The following is a 14,501-nucleotide window of genomic DNA, read 5'->3' on the forward strand; positions in this document are numbered from 1 at the left end:
GGGTATGGATGGGTCTAACAGTATATTGTACAAAACTGGGTACGGATGGGTCTAACAGTGTATTGTACAAAACTGGGTATGGATGGGTCTAACAGTGTACTGTACAAAACTGGGTACGGATGGGTCTAACAGTGTACTGTACAAAACTGGGTATGGATGGGTCTAACAGTGTACTGTACAAAACTGGGTATGGATGGGTCTAAAGTCTGTAACCTTAACAATTCAAAATTCTAAAATGTTTTAATTTAAGAATTTTAGATTTTTAGAGTTTTGACCAAAAACCTAAAATATCTAATTTTAAAACAAAATTGACTTTTTAGATTTTGACCAAAATTCTAAATTTTCAACTTTCAAAATTGTTTGAATTTTTAGATTTTTATGTTTTTAACCAAAATCCAAAATATCAAATATCCAAAACTGTTTCTCGATTTTGAGTTGTTGGATATTTAGAAATTTGCCGTTCAAAGTTTCAAAACATCAAAACTTGTTCATCTCTTCAAAGCACCCGAAGTGGAACAGTGAGCTTAAGTTGTAGAACATTGTTGGTCTTGCCAATTTCGACGTCAGGTTGTCTATGAAGCATCAATTATTCCCTTTGAACAACTTCTCAATAACCAAGAGCCCCCTGGTTCAGGGTCAAAATAATGAGCCAGTATATAGCATACTTGGATAAAGGACTACCAAATTGGTATACAGTATAACTCCTTTATAACGCCACCCGTTATAGCGCCAAACTCACTTATCGCCACACATTTAGAAAAAACAGATTTCTCTCCACGTTAGTACACCCGTTTTAGCGCCAAACGCGCTTATCGCCATCCGCCACACATTTTTCAAAACAAATGTTCAATTTCCCCTTACCGCACCCCCGATAGGTCCGCCAGGTAATTTCACTCGGCTAAAAATAGAATTGTGTTTACAGGAAACAACAATTGACACACCTTGTCGACTGCATAGACAGAAAGGAAGCACCAGTTTTACTATTAAACACTGCCATCAGATTTCTAAAAAATGCCTGGGATTACGTGACCCCTCAGACAATCATGAATTGTTGGTATCACAGCGGTTTAGTCACGCGCAACGATGAAGCAAGTGAACGTCAATCACTTGAGGTCCCGGATGTAGAACTTGGGAATTTATTAAACACCGTGCAAGATGACCTGGACTTAGATCCAGAATTACGTCTTACAGTAAGACAATTTGTGGACATGGACAAACATTTACAACCAACAGAGGTCATTCCTGAAAATGAAATCGTGAAATCGGTAACTGAAACTAATGACAGTGACTCAGACGACGAACGACAGGAAACACAATTGACCCCGCCCCCAACATTCACGGAAGCAAAGCGTGCTATAGAAACTGTAATCAAATTTTTAGAATACCAAACGAGTACTGTATCAAGTGACATAGACAAATGTGTATCTATCCAAAACAAAATAAATAATATTTCACAGTGTTCTGCAAAACAGAAAACAATGTACGACTTTTTGAACGTAAAATATTTACAGTGACATGATCGTTGTTATTGTCGACGTCGGACGCCTAGCCGTGACTAATTTTGACTGATTTTACTGATGTGTTTGATGCAATCAATCTATTTCTAGATATATTTAAAATGTCAAATTGTATGATAATAAAAACATATTTTGTATATATTTTGCGAAATTTTAACATCATTTCTACAATATAAAAGGTACACGTTGATCCAACACTGCCTTCTTAAATCATGTCGGGCCTATCTATTATTGGCTCAAATTCGTTATTTTGCCAAACTCGATATAACGCCAAAATCTCCCAGAACAAAAGATGGCATTATAATGGGGGTTTACTGTACATTTATCATGTTGACCTGCTTTCAACAATGTCAAAGGGGACAAATGTGTGAAATCTTTTGATAATTTCTTCTCATTAACTGAGAGGCCTAGGGACAAGATGTATGGCCAGTAGCATGCTGGGATGAAGGACAACCATTTTTGTTCAAATGATTGACCTTGACCTACTTTCAATGTCATATTTGGGTCAAATGTGTTATTATTTAAACAACATTTTCTCATCAACCAAGAGGTGCAGGGCCAGTAGCAAAATTATTGCAGGTTCTGTATGAAGGGTTCTTACTAAGTTTGTATAAGTGAATGACCTTGACCTACTTTAGAGATCACTAGGATCAAATGTCAAAAAAATTTAATCACTTCTGATTCAAAGAGAGGCAAGGAGTTATATATTGGTCCAGTATTATACTGTAATAAAGGGTTTTTTTTTCAAATAAATGACCATGACCTACTTTCAAGGTCACAGGGGTGAAATGTATTAATAACTTTAGATGATTTCTTCTCAGTAAACAAAAGGCTCCGGCCAGGGTCATGATATTGAGCATGTGGTCAGTATGATGGGATCATGAAGGGCTACAACATTCATTTAAGTGAATTAGTAACCTTATTGATAACTTGCTCACATACTGGATTGAAGATGTATAATTTACATAGCATCATATTGATCTAGATGAATTTTAAAGTTGCATTAGTAGCAGGTGAGAGGAATCCATTGGGCCTCTTGTATTAGAAGATATGTGCCTGTATGTACCTTAACATGTTCAAAATAAGTTAATGAGGCTTGATGCCAGCATCATAAAGGTGTCAACTGCTCTCGTCAATTTTATCTAATTCCTGACTTTGAAATCTTCCGTACATTTGCCATCATTACCATTTACACAGATTTAGATCACATTTCATTGTGTAACAAATAATTACAGTTAATCCAGTAATAGTTTCTCTGTCATTATAGTGATTGGGTCTAAGCTTTCAAAACCACTTCCAGATGATGATATTGGAAACAAATGAGTTAAAATACCCCTGTGTCATTAAATAAATACAACTATAGTACAATTAAAGTACACGTAATCTCTGAGGAACGTTGACGACATGTTTGTCGACAACATTGGTGTTCAGATCGTAATGAAACACCCATTGATATGTAGATTATGCATTTGAATTCCACATGTCTTTAGTTATATACAGACAGGTACATTTTTACTTTAACCTGTATGTATGGCAGGTGGTACATGTTGTTACTATGGAAACACAGGTGCTATCTACTGGCATCATTGTTATACTGTCTGCCTCTTTTGTCTACCACTACATAAATTATCGGCCTGTGATTCTTCACTTTCTTGTATATCAAAGAAGAACCAGTCTAGGATTCAAGTCTCTAAACATAACATCTCTGCCCTATCCCATCTCTGCCCTATCCCATCCTGTCATATCCCATCCTGTCATATCCCAGTTCTGCCATATCCCATCTCTGCCATATCCCATCCTGCCATACCCATCTCTGCCATATCCCAGTTCTGCCATATCCCATCCTGCCATACCCATCTCTGCCATATCCCATCTCTGCCATATCCCATCCTGCCATATCCCATCCTGCCATATCCCATCTCTGCCATACTCCCATCTCTGCCATATCCCATCCTGTCATATCCCATCCTGTCATATCCCAGTTCTGCCATATCCCATCTCTGCCATATCCCATCCTGCCATACCCATCTCTGCCATATCCCATCCTGTCATATCCCATCTCTGCCATATCCCAGTTCTGCCATATCCCATCTCTGCCATATCCCATCTCTGCCATATCCCATCTCTGCCATATCCCATCCTGTCATATCCCATCTCTGCCATATCCCATCCTGTCATATCCCATCCTGTCATATCCCATCCTGTCATATCCCATCTCTGCCATATCCCATCCTGTCATATCCCATCTCTGCCATATCCCATCTCTGCCATATCCCATCTCTGCCATACTCCCATCCTGTCATATCCCATCCTGCCATATCCCATCTCTGTCATATCCCATCCTGTCATATCCCATCTCTGCCATATCCCATCCTGTCATATCCCATGCTGCCATATCCCATCTCTGCCATATCCCATCCTGTCATATCCCATCCTGCCATATCCCATCCTGCCATATCCCATCTCTACCATATCCCATCCTGTCATATCCCATCTCTACCATATCCCAGTTCTGTCATATCCCATCTCTGCCATATCCCATCTCTGCCATATCCCATCCTGTCATATCCCATCCTGCCATATCCCATCCTGCCATATCCCATCTCTACCATATCCCATCCTGTCATATCCCAGTTCTGTCATATCCCATCTCTGCCATATCCCATCCTGCCATATCCCATCTCTGCCATATCCCATCCTGCCATATCCCATCTCTGCCATATCCAATCTGTTATAGGGGAGACAACAAACAAAAAATGGTCCTTGATACAATGGTTGGTTAATGTATAACTGAAATGTATTGAATGAAGGTCTTACTTAAGTGTTTCTGTTTTAACTCCTTCCTGACAACTTTGTCACTGTTACTCTCGGCTTTCTTATATTATATCAAACCTCTAGCTTTATCTTTTTCTGATTCCATGTTTATAAATTCTTTGTAGTCTTGATTTAGAAAACCAGTATTGGTATCAATTCAAGTGGCCATAAAGTTATTGTTTGTTTTTTTGTTTTTTTATTGATTAAAACATTATTTCTATATCCATTAAACCAAAGCAAATAGGTTTCAAAGATTTGGTGGCAACCAAGAGCAGACTGTGATCTCTTATCTACATTTCTACAACAACACGCTGTGTTATTCCACTCTCAAGCCATTTTATAAATGTACCAATGGTTGGATATATTATATATGTTATATTTCCATTAATGGAATATGAATTCGAACATTGACCCGAGCTGCAATTGTTATTGACGTCATCAATAATCGAATGATGTCACATCACCGGGTTCCGGCCGTCACCTTTACACCTTATTTGCTTACGTGAATGATACTTGGCCACATTTCCCTTTGATTCAAGTTGATAATACTTTGGTAAAAAACAGGTTACGCGACTGGAGATTTTTGGATATTGAATTTATTCCACACGAGTAAGTATTTTTAAAAAGTTACAAAAGCTAAAGGTCATGTCTTTTGTAGTTTCTAAAAAATAACTTACTCCTGTGAAATAAATTCCTTCTCCAACAGCCACTTGTTGTGTAACCTCTATATATACTCTGGTTATATATGTTCCCTGTTAGTTTGTCCACCATTTGATAAATCGTTACATGAATTCTATAGCCACAAGTTGATGTCAAATCCTCCCTTGATAGTGGTGTTTTGATTGGAGATTTGGTGTCATTTCCGTGTTGGTGGTGATATGGTGAAGCAGACCACCAATTTTCAGGAACACAATTATGTGTAAAGCTGATATAAGTCCACAGGGGAAACATGTTGTAATTTGTTTCAGAAATGACTTCTTTCTCCTCATTCTCAGAACTGTTAGGTTCATTTAGCTATATGGCCTGTGTTAACTCTGTTGAGCTAAGTCTGTGTTCACTCAATTGAGCTTTTTTGTCTGTGTTCACTCAATTGAGCTTTTTTGTCTGTGTTCACTCCATTGAGCTATTATCTTTGTTCACTCCATTGAGCCATTGATTGTGTTCACTTCATTAAGCTTTGATCTGTGTTCACTCCATTGAGCGATTTTCTGTGTTCACTCGTTCCATTGAGCTATTGTTTATGATCATTCTATTGAGCTATTGAATGTGTTCACTTCATTGAGCAATGTTCTGTGTTCACTCCATTGAGCTAATTGTTCTGTGTTCACTCCATTGAGCTAATTGTTCTGTGTTCACTATGGCCTGAGCTGTGACACTTCATCTATGGATATTCAGTGTATAAGATATAAATTTTGAGTCACCAATGTGAAGTATGACAGTGAGATTCTAACGTGTGGCTTATTGTTTGAATGTTACAGTGGAATATAGTCATGGTTCATAAAAAATATTCCACGTTACATCATTACTTTCTATCGCCTTTATTAAGTTTGGAGGGAGAACTTTTCTGCACTATTTTATGATAATCTTTCCACTAACTCAATCCTTTTCTATTGTCAAAGGTACAAATATAATTCCATTATCTTACATTTTAAGATATTTTACCGAAGCCAAGTACTTACTATATATTAGGGTAATGGTAAATGAAGCGTTATAAACATCTAAAGTAATGTATTTATCTAGCAATAAGCTAAGCCCAAGTCAGTGATGATAAAGCCCACGTTTGTCATTCTAGTTCAGTAAAGATGCTTACAAATATAATTATCGTCCCACTGTATGTTACGTTCACCACCTACGTCCAGGAGTTATGTATATATTGGTTAGTTGATCTCATGAGCTTTTTACTGGATAAACATGGTAACGTGAAAGTATATATATCACCTACAAGGATGTGTTGTTTTACAAATATGGTAACATTGAAATATGAACGTTTCATTTAGCTGTGGGTGGTTGGGTGGTTGGATGATCGGGTGGCAATTCATTGACATTCCACTCAGGCAACCCTAGGGTTCGATTCCCCAGAGGTGAAAGCGCAGGGTATGGGTTCACCTGTCCGACCACGTGGGTTTTCTTGGGGCGATCCAGTTTCCTCCAGCAATAAGACCCCTCTGTACGCTTCTGTCAGGGCCAACATGAGTGTGTCCTGTAAACATACATATTTTAGTGGTTATCTTGTTTTAGGGCTTTTTGCTCTTTAAGCATTGTGCTAAATTATGATTGTGCTAATTACATTATCTATTGTGCTATTCCTTCAGAAAAATGAGAATGTGCTAATTTGTGATAATTTCGAAATGTGCGAAAATTTGAGTGCACCAAAATGAATACTTTACAATAGTATATTAAGTTTGTATAACTTAATTTTTTGCAATCAGTATCAAATGAATAAAGTTTTATTAAAGACTGTCTTAATAAGAGTACATATATATTTCCAAAGACTTAGTGGTTATTACTATTGCGGACTGGTAATGATTCATACAGTTGATCTCAATAAATGATATCACACGGTATCTGGGAGAATGACAATAGCATGTAATGGGTTATTGTTACGATACATTACAGGAACTGGTATTGATCAGGCTAAAAAGTAAAGGCTCTTTTGGCAGATGTAAGTGAGGACAAAAATCGTCTGAAGTGTTATGGAACTGTCTGAGAGACATCTCAAGATCACAGAAGATTTCTCCAGGGGTACAGCTATCAGTTGTGTTTGTATGGTGGTTAAATGCCATCACAATGGCCAGGGTTTAAGATATGTTCTGTATTTAAGGTATGGTTAGATGGATGTAGTCCAAATACTAAAGTAGGGGAGTCAGCATATCCTAATGTGGTCAATTGGATAGTCCAAATACTAAAAAATAAAAAAGAGGGGGGTCAGCATATCCTAATATGGTCATGCAGTTAGATGGTCATTAAAATATAGTCCTTAATATGGAAGTACTTAATTGCAGGGATTGTGAGCCTGTTATTTTTTAATCAATTATTATTTTTTAACTTTCAGGTGGTCACATGTAAGACCGACTCACGTGATGTCTCGCTGGCGGTGTTTGCCTCACAGCAGACGGCGGAAGGTGTTAAACTGACCAATCTTACTACAAACATTCTCAAACTCAAGGGAACAGTAAGTACCACAATTTGCTTAGACACACCATTCACATTCTGATTGTTTAATCCTCTGTATCTAATGTCATAACTCATTTGTCCTCTCAACCCTCACTTTGCCTCTTTAACTCCTCTCTTGACCTCTTCCCCCACTTGACCTTTCACCTCTCTTGACTCTTCACCTTTCAAGTGACCTTGCAATTCCCTCGCTTTACTTGCAACTTTCACAACCTCTCACTGATAACCACAATTGATGATATCGTTTTTTGATTTCAGTTGAAAATGAAGTGCTTTCGGGAGGGAAGTGACATGATGGTCAACGTCAGTTTTGAAGGTCGCCCTGATGTCAAGGTTGTTGGCAAGCCGGTCAACCCATATCAGGTATGCTTGTTGATATAAGATTTACAATTATTACTTCATCATTGCAGGATTCCCATCATGTAGAATACTCAGTACTCTAGCAGGGATTTTTCGAATTCAAAGATAAAAAATTAAAACATTGTTCTTTCACAATTTTAGTGCAAAGGTAAATTAGACTAGATAATTGATCTAAAAAATGACCCACTTCTGACTTCAAAAGGTTTTACTGTAATACAAATTGACCAGAAGAAACATTTAAATCGGTTCTGGTCTGAAATCTCTGTGGTAAGGTGAGCAAGTTACAGCATAAACGGCTGCTCTGGAGACCTCTGTTAGAATATAGACAAGCTTGTGTTGTAAGTACCATTTCTCCTGCTAAGAACATACACATCTCAATAGAAAATATGAAGCAAGAACATCTCTATAGAGGTGTAAGCCCTAAACATTTTGTGGTGTACCTTTTTAGCATGAACAGAAATACATTTTCAAGTATGAAGATCCCCTCCCCTCACCACAGCCTGGGTGTGTACCAGTATTTGTTTTAGTCTTGTTCCATGAGCCCAGGGGGATTATAGGTTTTAATTTCCCATCTGTCTGTCTGTCAGTCCGTCCACTCAGTTTTCTGTACTTTTCTCAGTCATACTTCAAAGGAATGTTGGTGAAAGTTATAACCTTAGCATGGTTAGCTAAAGATCAAGTTCAGGGTTTTTAGGTCAATGTCAAGGTCACTGTTACTATTTTTAGGGGGGCCAGTAGGGGACATGTATTGCTTTAGCAATACCACCCAGCATGCTTGTTGATCTGGTGAAACCTTTCATTTATGAACAAAAATACATAAGAAGTTATGTGTTAAGAAGTATCAAAGATAGCCTTCCGGATGCAGCCTCCGCGTGGACCAGTGATGTGCCTTGTATAACTCTACTACACCATAATATATCTTTGGTGTGAGTATAAAAAGTACAAAAACATGTTAATCTGTCAGGCTTTAGACAGGTAAGCCAGAGATCCTATCTCTGATATACTGAGAGCTGACTTGTACAGACCCTATCTCTGCTAATACTGACTTGTACAGGTTTTATCCCGTAAACCTTTGGTACTATACCATAATGTGTTTCTTACGCCTGATACAAATGACACTGCATGCTAGGTAGATATTAAGGTTATGAGATACAAAATGATAAAACCTCCTACATGATATTAGGGTGCAGATACAATTGATAATACTTCCTTCATTATCATCATATTCACGGTGACTGTTTAGTAAAAGTACAGAAACTGTACGGGTTCTTATCTTCACGCATGCATTAATGTTTTGTCTGTTTCTTGTATCTTTTCCTTCGACTGTAATCATTTCATCGTTTAAAGCTGTTTTTCGTGGTATAAAAGCTGAGTCTGATATTCCAGTTTTTACCTGAATTAAGATAATTTACATTGATAAGGCAGTCTCCTTGACAGACAGTCGCTGACGATGGTAACATATTATAAGCGGTAAACATTCTGTATGTTGTATAATAAATGGATGTTATCACCTTTATATCTCAAACCTCGTGCAGTTGTAAAAAGTCACTCTGGCAAATTGGTTAGAATTTTCATATTGAAAAGCAGTGCTCTTCAAGCAGCATGAAATTACTATGATAGAAATAAGGAAAATATTTGAAGTGGAGGAGGTGAGGATGGGTGGGATATGAGGTTGAGGAGGCCAGAGGAGAGGAGGATTGAGGAGGCCAGAGGAGAGGAGATTGATGAGGATTGAGGAGAGGGGATTGATGAGGATTGAGGAGAGGTGTTTAAGGGGGCCAGAGGAGAGGGGATTGAGGAGGATTGAGGAGAGGTGTTTAAGGGGGCCAGAGGAGAGGGGATTGAGGAGGATTGAGGAGAGGAGATTCATGAGGATTGAGGAGAGGTGTTTGAGGAGGCGGAGGCAGAAGAGAGGTGGATGAGATGAGGAGAAGGAAAAGGAGGAGGGAGAGGGGAGGAGAGTGGAGGAAGAGATGAGGGGGAGGAAGAGTTAACGAGCTGTTTGTACTGAAACTAACACTAAGGAATGTGAACCAGGAACAGATGTCTGCTGCCAGAAATTATTGATGTAATGTTAAAAAAAGATTGAAAATACGTCATCCAGTATGAAGATTCACAACTTGAGCCAGGGGAATATTGTACAGGAAAAAATTGGCTATACTGCCATAGTCTGTCAAGGAAGACGTTGGCTTAGTCAAATTTGGTTACGACCCAGTATTCTGTCAAGGAAAACGTTGGTCAAATTTGGTCACTGAATATTGATAAAGGAAATCGTTAATGAAAATCAGAAAAATGTGTTTGGGAAAGAATAAAAAAAAAAAATAAAAAAGATATTTATTACCTATAATCTACTGTTTAGATGTCAAATTTATATTTGCTGTGCACCAAAAGCTGCTGTTTTATTGTAAATAAACATCTTAGAACTATGAAATTTCTATTTAATTGATCAATTTTTAAAAGAATTATTGAAGTATTTTTTCTCCGTGAGCTATTTGCCTATTTTGTGGTTGAATGGTCTGTACATGCTGAGAATATTTTGAAGTGTGTAATGAAATTTTGGGGGATGTGAAGGCTAACATTAGGTGTTTTATTGAATATTATACTGCAATATTTCTACAGCATCATTCAACAGACCCTGGAACCTTCAACTCTGCTTCATTATCACTCCTTAATGTAAACCTCTATATGAAAGATGGCTAAATATTTCGACACAAATGTGAAGCATGTATATACATTGGGAAAGCAGGTGTATTCCATCCTGAATGCTTGGAGGCTGTTTTTATCTTGTTTTCTTTATCATAAATCTAGACCAGATGGAATATTCCAAACTTTTACAGCCATTATTGCCAAGAGTTCCTGGGCACCTGATGTAGCCAACATCAGCAAAAGGCGCTATCACAGTCACTGAAAGTCTTGTGTAGTATATTAGTTAAAAAACCAACTCGGGGAAGATCCAGAAATACCAGATTTATTGTATGCATTGTTAGCTTGTCAGCTTTGTAAATTATAATATTGATATTTGCTTCAAGTTTTGAATATTGATTTCAATAACTTGATATTTTTTTAGACATTAATTGTAAATTCAATTTGAAATACTTGGAATATTTCAAAACAAATGTATATGTTCTTTGAAAAATGAAGTAACAGTTTGATATATATACATGTATATGCTGAAGTACACTAGGCCTTGAAGAAGTTGTCCAGTTCTATAAATACTTGCTGTTTCCTCCTCCGACTGTTGTGTATAAAATTGGAGGAGGGCTGTTTTGGATGATCTAGTCTTATAGCTGCACATATGTTGGTAGCACACACCGACATGCTAGATAGACAGGTGAAACAGAGCTCCCTATTCCTCCTTCCATCTCAAGGTCAACATCTACATTGTGAAGGTCACACTTATAAGGTAGTACCATTGAGCTCTACCCAACATATGCCTATTATAAGTCTCCCTAGAAACAAACACCAGTTAACATTGGATGCCTTAACACTTGTGTTTCCCAGAATTTTTTATTAGGTTTTCACAGTTGGTAGTAAATGTCGGTGGAAACATATTATTTTGGAAACAAACTCTTTATTGAGAGCTAGGTTTAACATTAGATTTGATAGGATAAACCTGAACCATTATTCAAGTTTGTTGTTTTCTTTTATGAATTTTTTTTCTAGATCTTCAAATAAACAAATTCTTTGAATATTTATATTTAACAGACTGCCTTATTAATACATTTATAGATTCACTAGCAAGTCAGTTTAATACAATTGCTTTTGTGTTATTAAAAAATGTGCATACTAGGTACTAGCCCACCGTCAATACATGCATCAAATGTTCATACAAAAAACATATTGAAGAAGTAGCAGACGCAGAATGGTTAAGGTCAAATTTTAGGCCACTTTGTTGTGATAGGGATAGAAAGTTTAAGGTCATCTTGTAGTGATGGAGACAGAAATGTAGAGGTCACCTTGTAGTGATGGAGACAGAAATGTAGAGGTCACCTTGTAGTGATGGAGACAGAAATGTAGAGGTCACCTTGTGATGGAGACAGAAGGTAGAGGTCACCTTGTAGTGATGGAGACAGAAGGTAGAGGTCACCTTGTAGTGATGGAGACAGAAGGTAGAGGTCACCTTGTAGTGATGGAGACAGAAGGTAGAGGTCACCTTGTAGTGATGGAGACAGAAAGGTAGAGGTCACCTTGTAGTGATGGAGACAGAAAGGTAGAGGTCACCTTGTAGTGATGGAGACAGAAAGGTAGAGGTCACCTTGTAGTGATGGAGACAGAAGGTTAATTAATATCAAACAGAAACCCTTAGACCATTATACATGTTTGTGTTGGCTTAAAAGTCAAAGTCAAACAGTCATTTGGTAGGAGTTTTTGCAACAGAAAGGTCAAATCAAATGTATTCTATTGTTGGATGCAAAAAGCATATAGCTAAATATGTTAGTGAAATTGGTTCATGATGTAGGGTCATAATGCATCAGTCTAGTAATGTAAAAAATATTCCATAAATATTTGTTGATGAGTTTTAAAGCACGTACAGTTTACCTTTGTTGATGTTTGTCAAGAATGTTATATAGGGAAAGCTGGATGGAGTCACATGGATATAAGTCATGAATTAGCACTGGGTTCTGCTTACGGGTGGTAAAATATGCAGTTGTGTAGGACCTACCGAATAGTAATGTTATTGTTTTGCACTAGCTGATCTATTTACAAAACACAATTGCCAATACTTCTAATATTCGTTATAAAGGAAACGTCTTGATTTTATGATATGTTTTTTTGAAAATATTTCATCTGGTGATATTTTTCAACAGTGATTTCCACAGTTATAGTCGCTTTAAGGGATAATGATACATAAAGGAAAAATCAAAGTTTGTGATTCATAATGTAGATGTGAAAGAGAGCAGTATAACTATGTTCTAGTGTAACCAGCATGAGTATGGAATCTGGTGTCAATGAACAGCATCGACCAGAACATCAGAACATGTGTTATACATGGTTACATACAGATTAAGTGAGACAGATTATACACATAGGCAGCCATTTCTGGAAGGTGTGAAGGTCGTGATGTAACCTTGATAGTATCAGTGTTAATTTGTATTAACATCCTGTAGTGTTTATCCCTAAGGTATTCCTCCTGTAAACAGTGGGGATGGGGAACACAGCCTGCATATAATACCCCAGGCCAGGGATACAAAACACAAGTTATCTGGGTGAATGATCATCTGGGTGAATGATTTTGGTGAATGATTTCGGTGAATGATCTCGGTGAATGATCTGGGGAATATCTGGGGAATATCTGGGTGAGTGATTTCGGTGAATGATTTCGGTGAATGATCTCGGTGAATGATCTGGGGAATATCTGGGTGAATGATTTCGGTGAATGATCTTGATGAATGATCTAGTTGAATGATCTGGATGAATGATCTGGTGAATGATCTAGGTGAATGATCTCGGTGTATGATCTAGGTGTATGATCTGGGGAATATCTGGGTGAATGATTTCGGTGAATGATTTCGGTGAATGATCTCGGTGAATGATCTGGGGAATATCTGGGTGAATGATTTCGGTGAATGATCTTGATGAATGATCTAGTTGAATGATCTGGATGAATGATCTGGTGAATGATCTAGGTGAATGATCTCGGTGTATGATCTAGGTGTATGATCTGGGGAATATCTGGGTGAATGATTTCGGTGAATGATCTTGGTGAATGATCTAGTTGAATGATCTGGATGAATGATCTTGGTGAATGATCTGGGTGAATGATCTCGGTGTATGATCTAGGTGTATGATCTGGGGAATATCTGGGTGAATGATTTCGGTGAATGATCTTGGTGAATGATCTCGGTGTATGATCTAGGTGTATGATCTGGGTGAATGATCTGGGTGAATGATCTGGGTGAATGATCTCGGTGTATGATCTAGGTGTATGATCTGGGGAATATCTAGGTGAATGATCTCGGTGAATGATCTGGGGAATATCTGGGGAATATCTGGGTGAATGATTTCGGTGAATGATCTCGGTGAATGATCTGAGGAATATCTGGGTGAATGATCTAGTTGAATGATCTGGATGAATGATCTGGGTGAATGATCTAGGTGAATGATCTGGGTGAATGATCTGGTGAATGATCTAGGTGTATGATCTAGGTGTACGATCTGGGGAATATCTGGGTGAATGATTTCGGTGAATGATCTTGGTGAATGATCTAGGTGAATGATCTAGTTGAATGATCTGGATGAATGATCTGGTGAATGATCTAGGTGAATGATCTCGGTGAATGATCTCGGTGTATGATCTAGGTGTATGATCTGGGGAATATCTGGGTGAATGATCTCGGTGAATGATCTTGGTGAATGATCTAGTTGAATGATCTCGGTGAATGATCTGGGTGTATGATCTTGATGAATGATCTAGTTGAATGATCTGGATGAATGATCTGGGTGAATGATCTAGGTGAATGATCTGGGTGAATGATCTAGGTGTATGATCTAGGTGTACGATCTGGGGAATATCTGGGTGAATGATTTCGGTGAATGATCTTGGTGAATGATCTAGGTGAATGATCTAGGTGAATGATCTGGATGAATGATCTGGGTGAATGATCTCGGTGAATGATCTGGATGAATGATCTTGGTGAA

The 14,501-nt window shown here is 37.8% G+C and overlaps 1 protein-coding gene across 1 annotated transcript in view; it reads left to right on the top strand.

Moving 5' to 3' along the window:
• LOC117341066 (phospholipid transfer protein C2CD2L-like) overlaps positions 1-14,501 on the top strand; it is a 106,508-nt gene that overhangs the window by 34,337 nt on the left and 57,670 nt on the right. The window contains 2 exon segments of the mRNA XM_033902898.1: positions 7,384-7,503; positions 7,761-7,865. Coding sequence (XP_033758789.1) covers positions 7,384-7,503; positions 7,761-7,865 — 225 coding nt within the window.

Source organism: Pecten maximus, chromosome 13 (genome assembly GCF_902652985.1).
Source record: "Pecten maximus chromosome 13, xPecMax1.1, whole genome shotgun sequence".
Taxonomy (NCBI): Eukaryota; Metazoa; Mollusca; class Bivalvia; order Pectinida; family Pectinidae; genus Pecten; species Pecten maximus.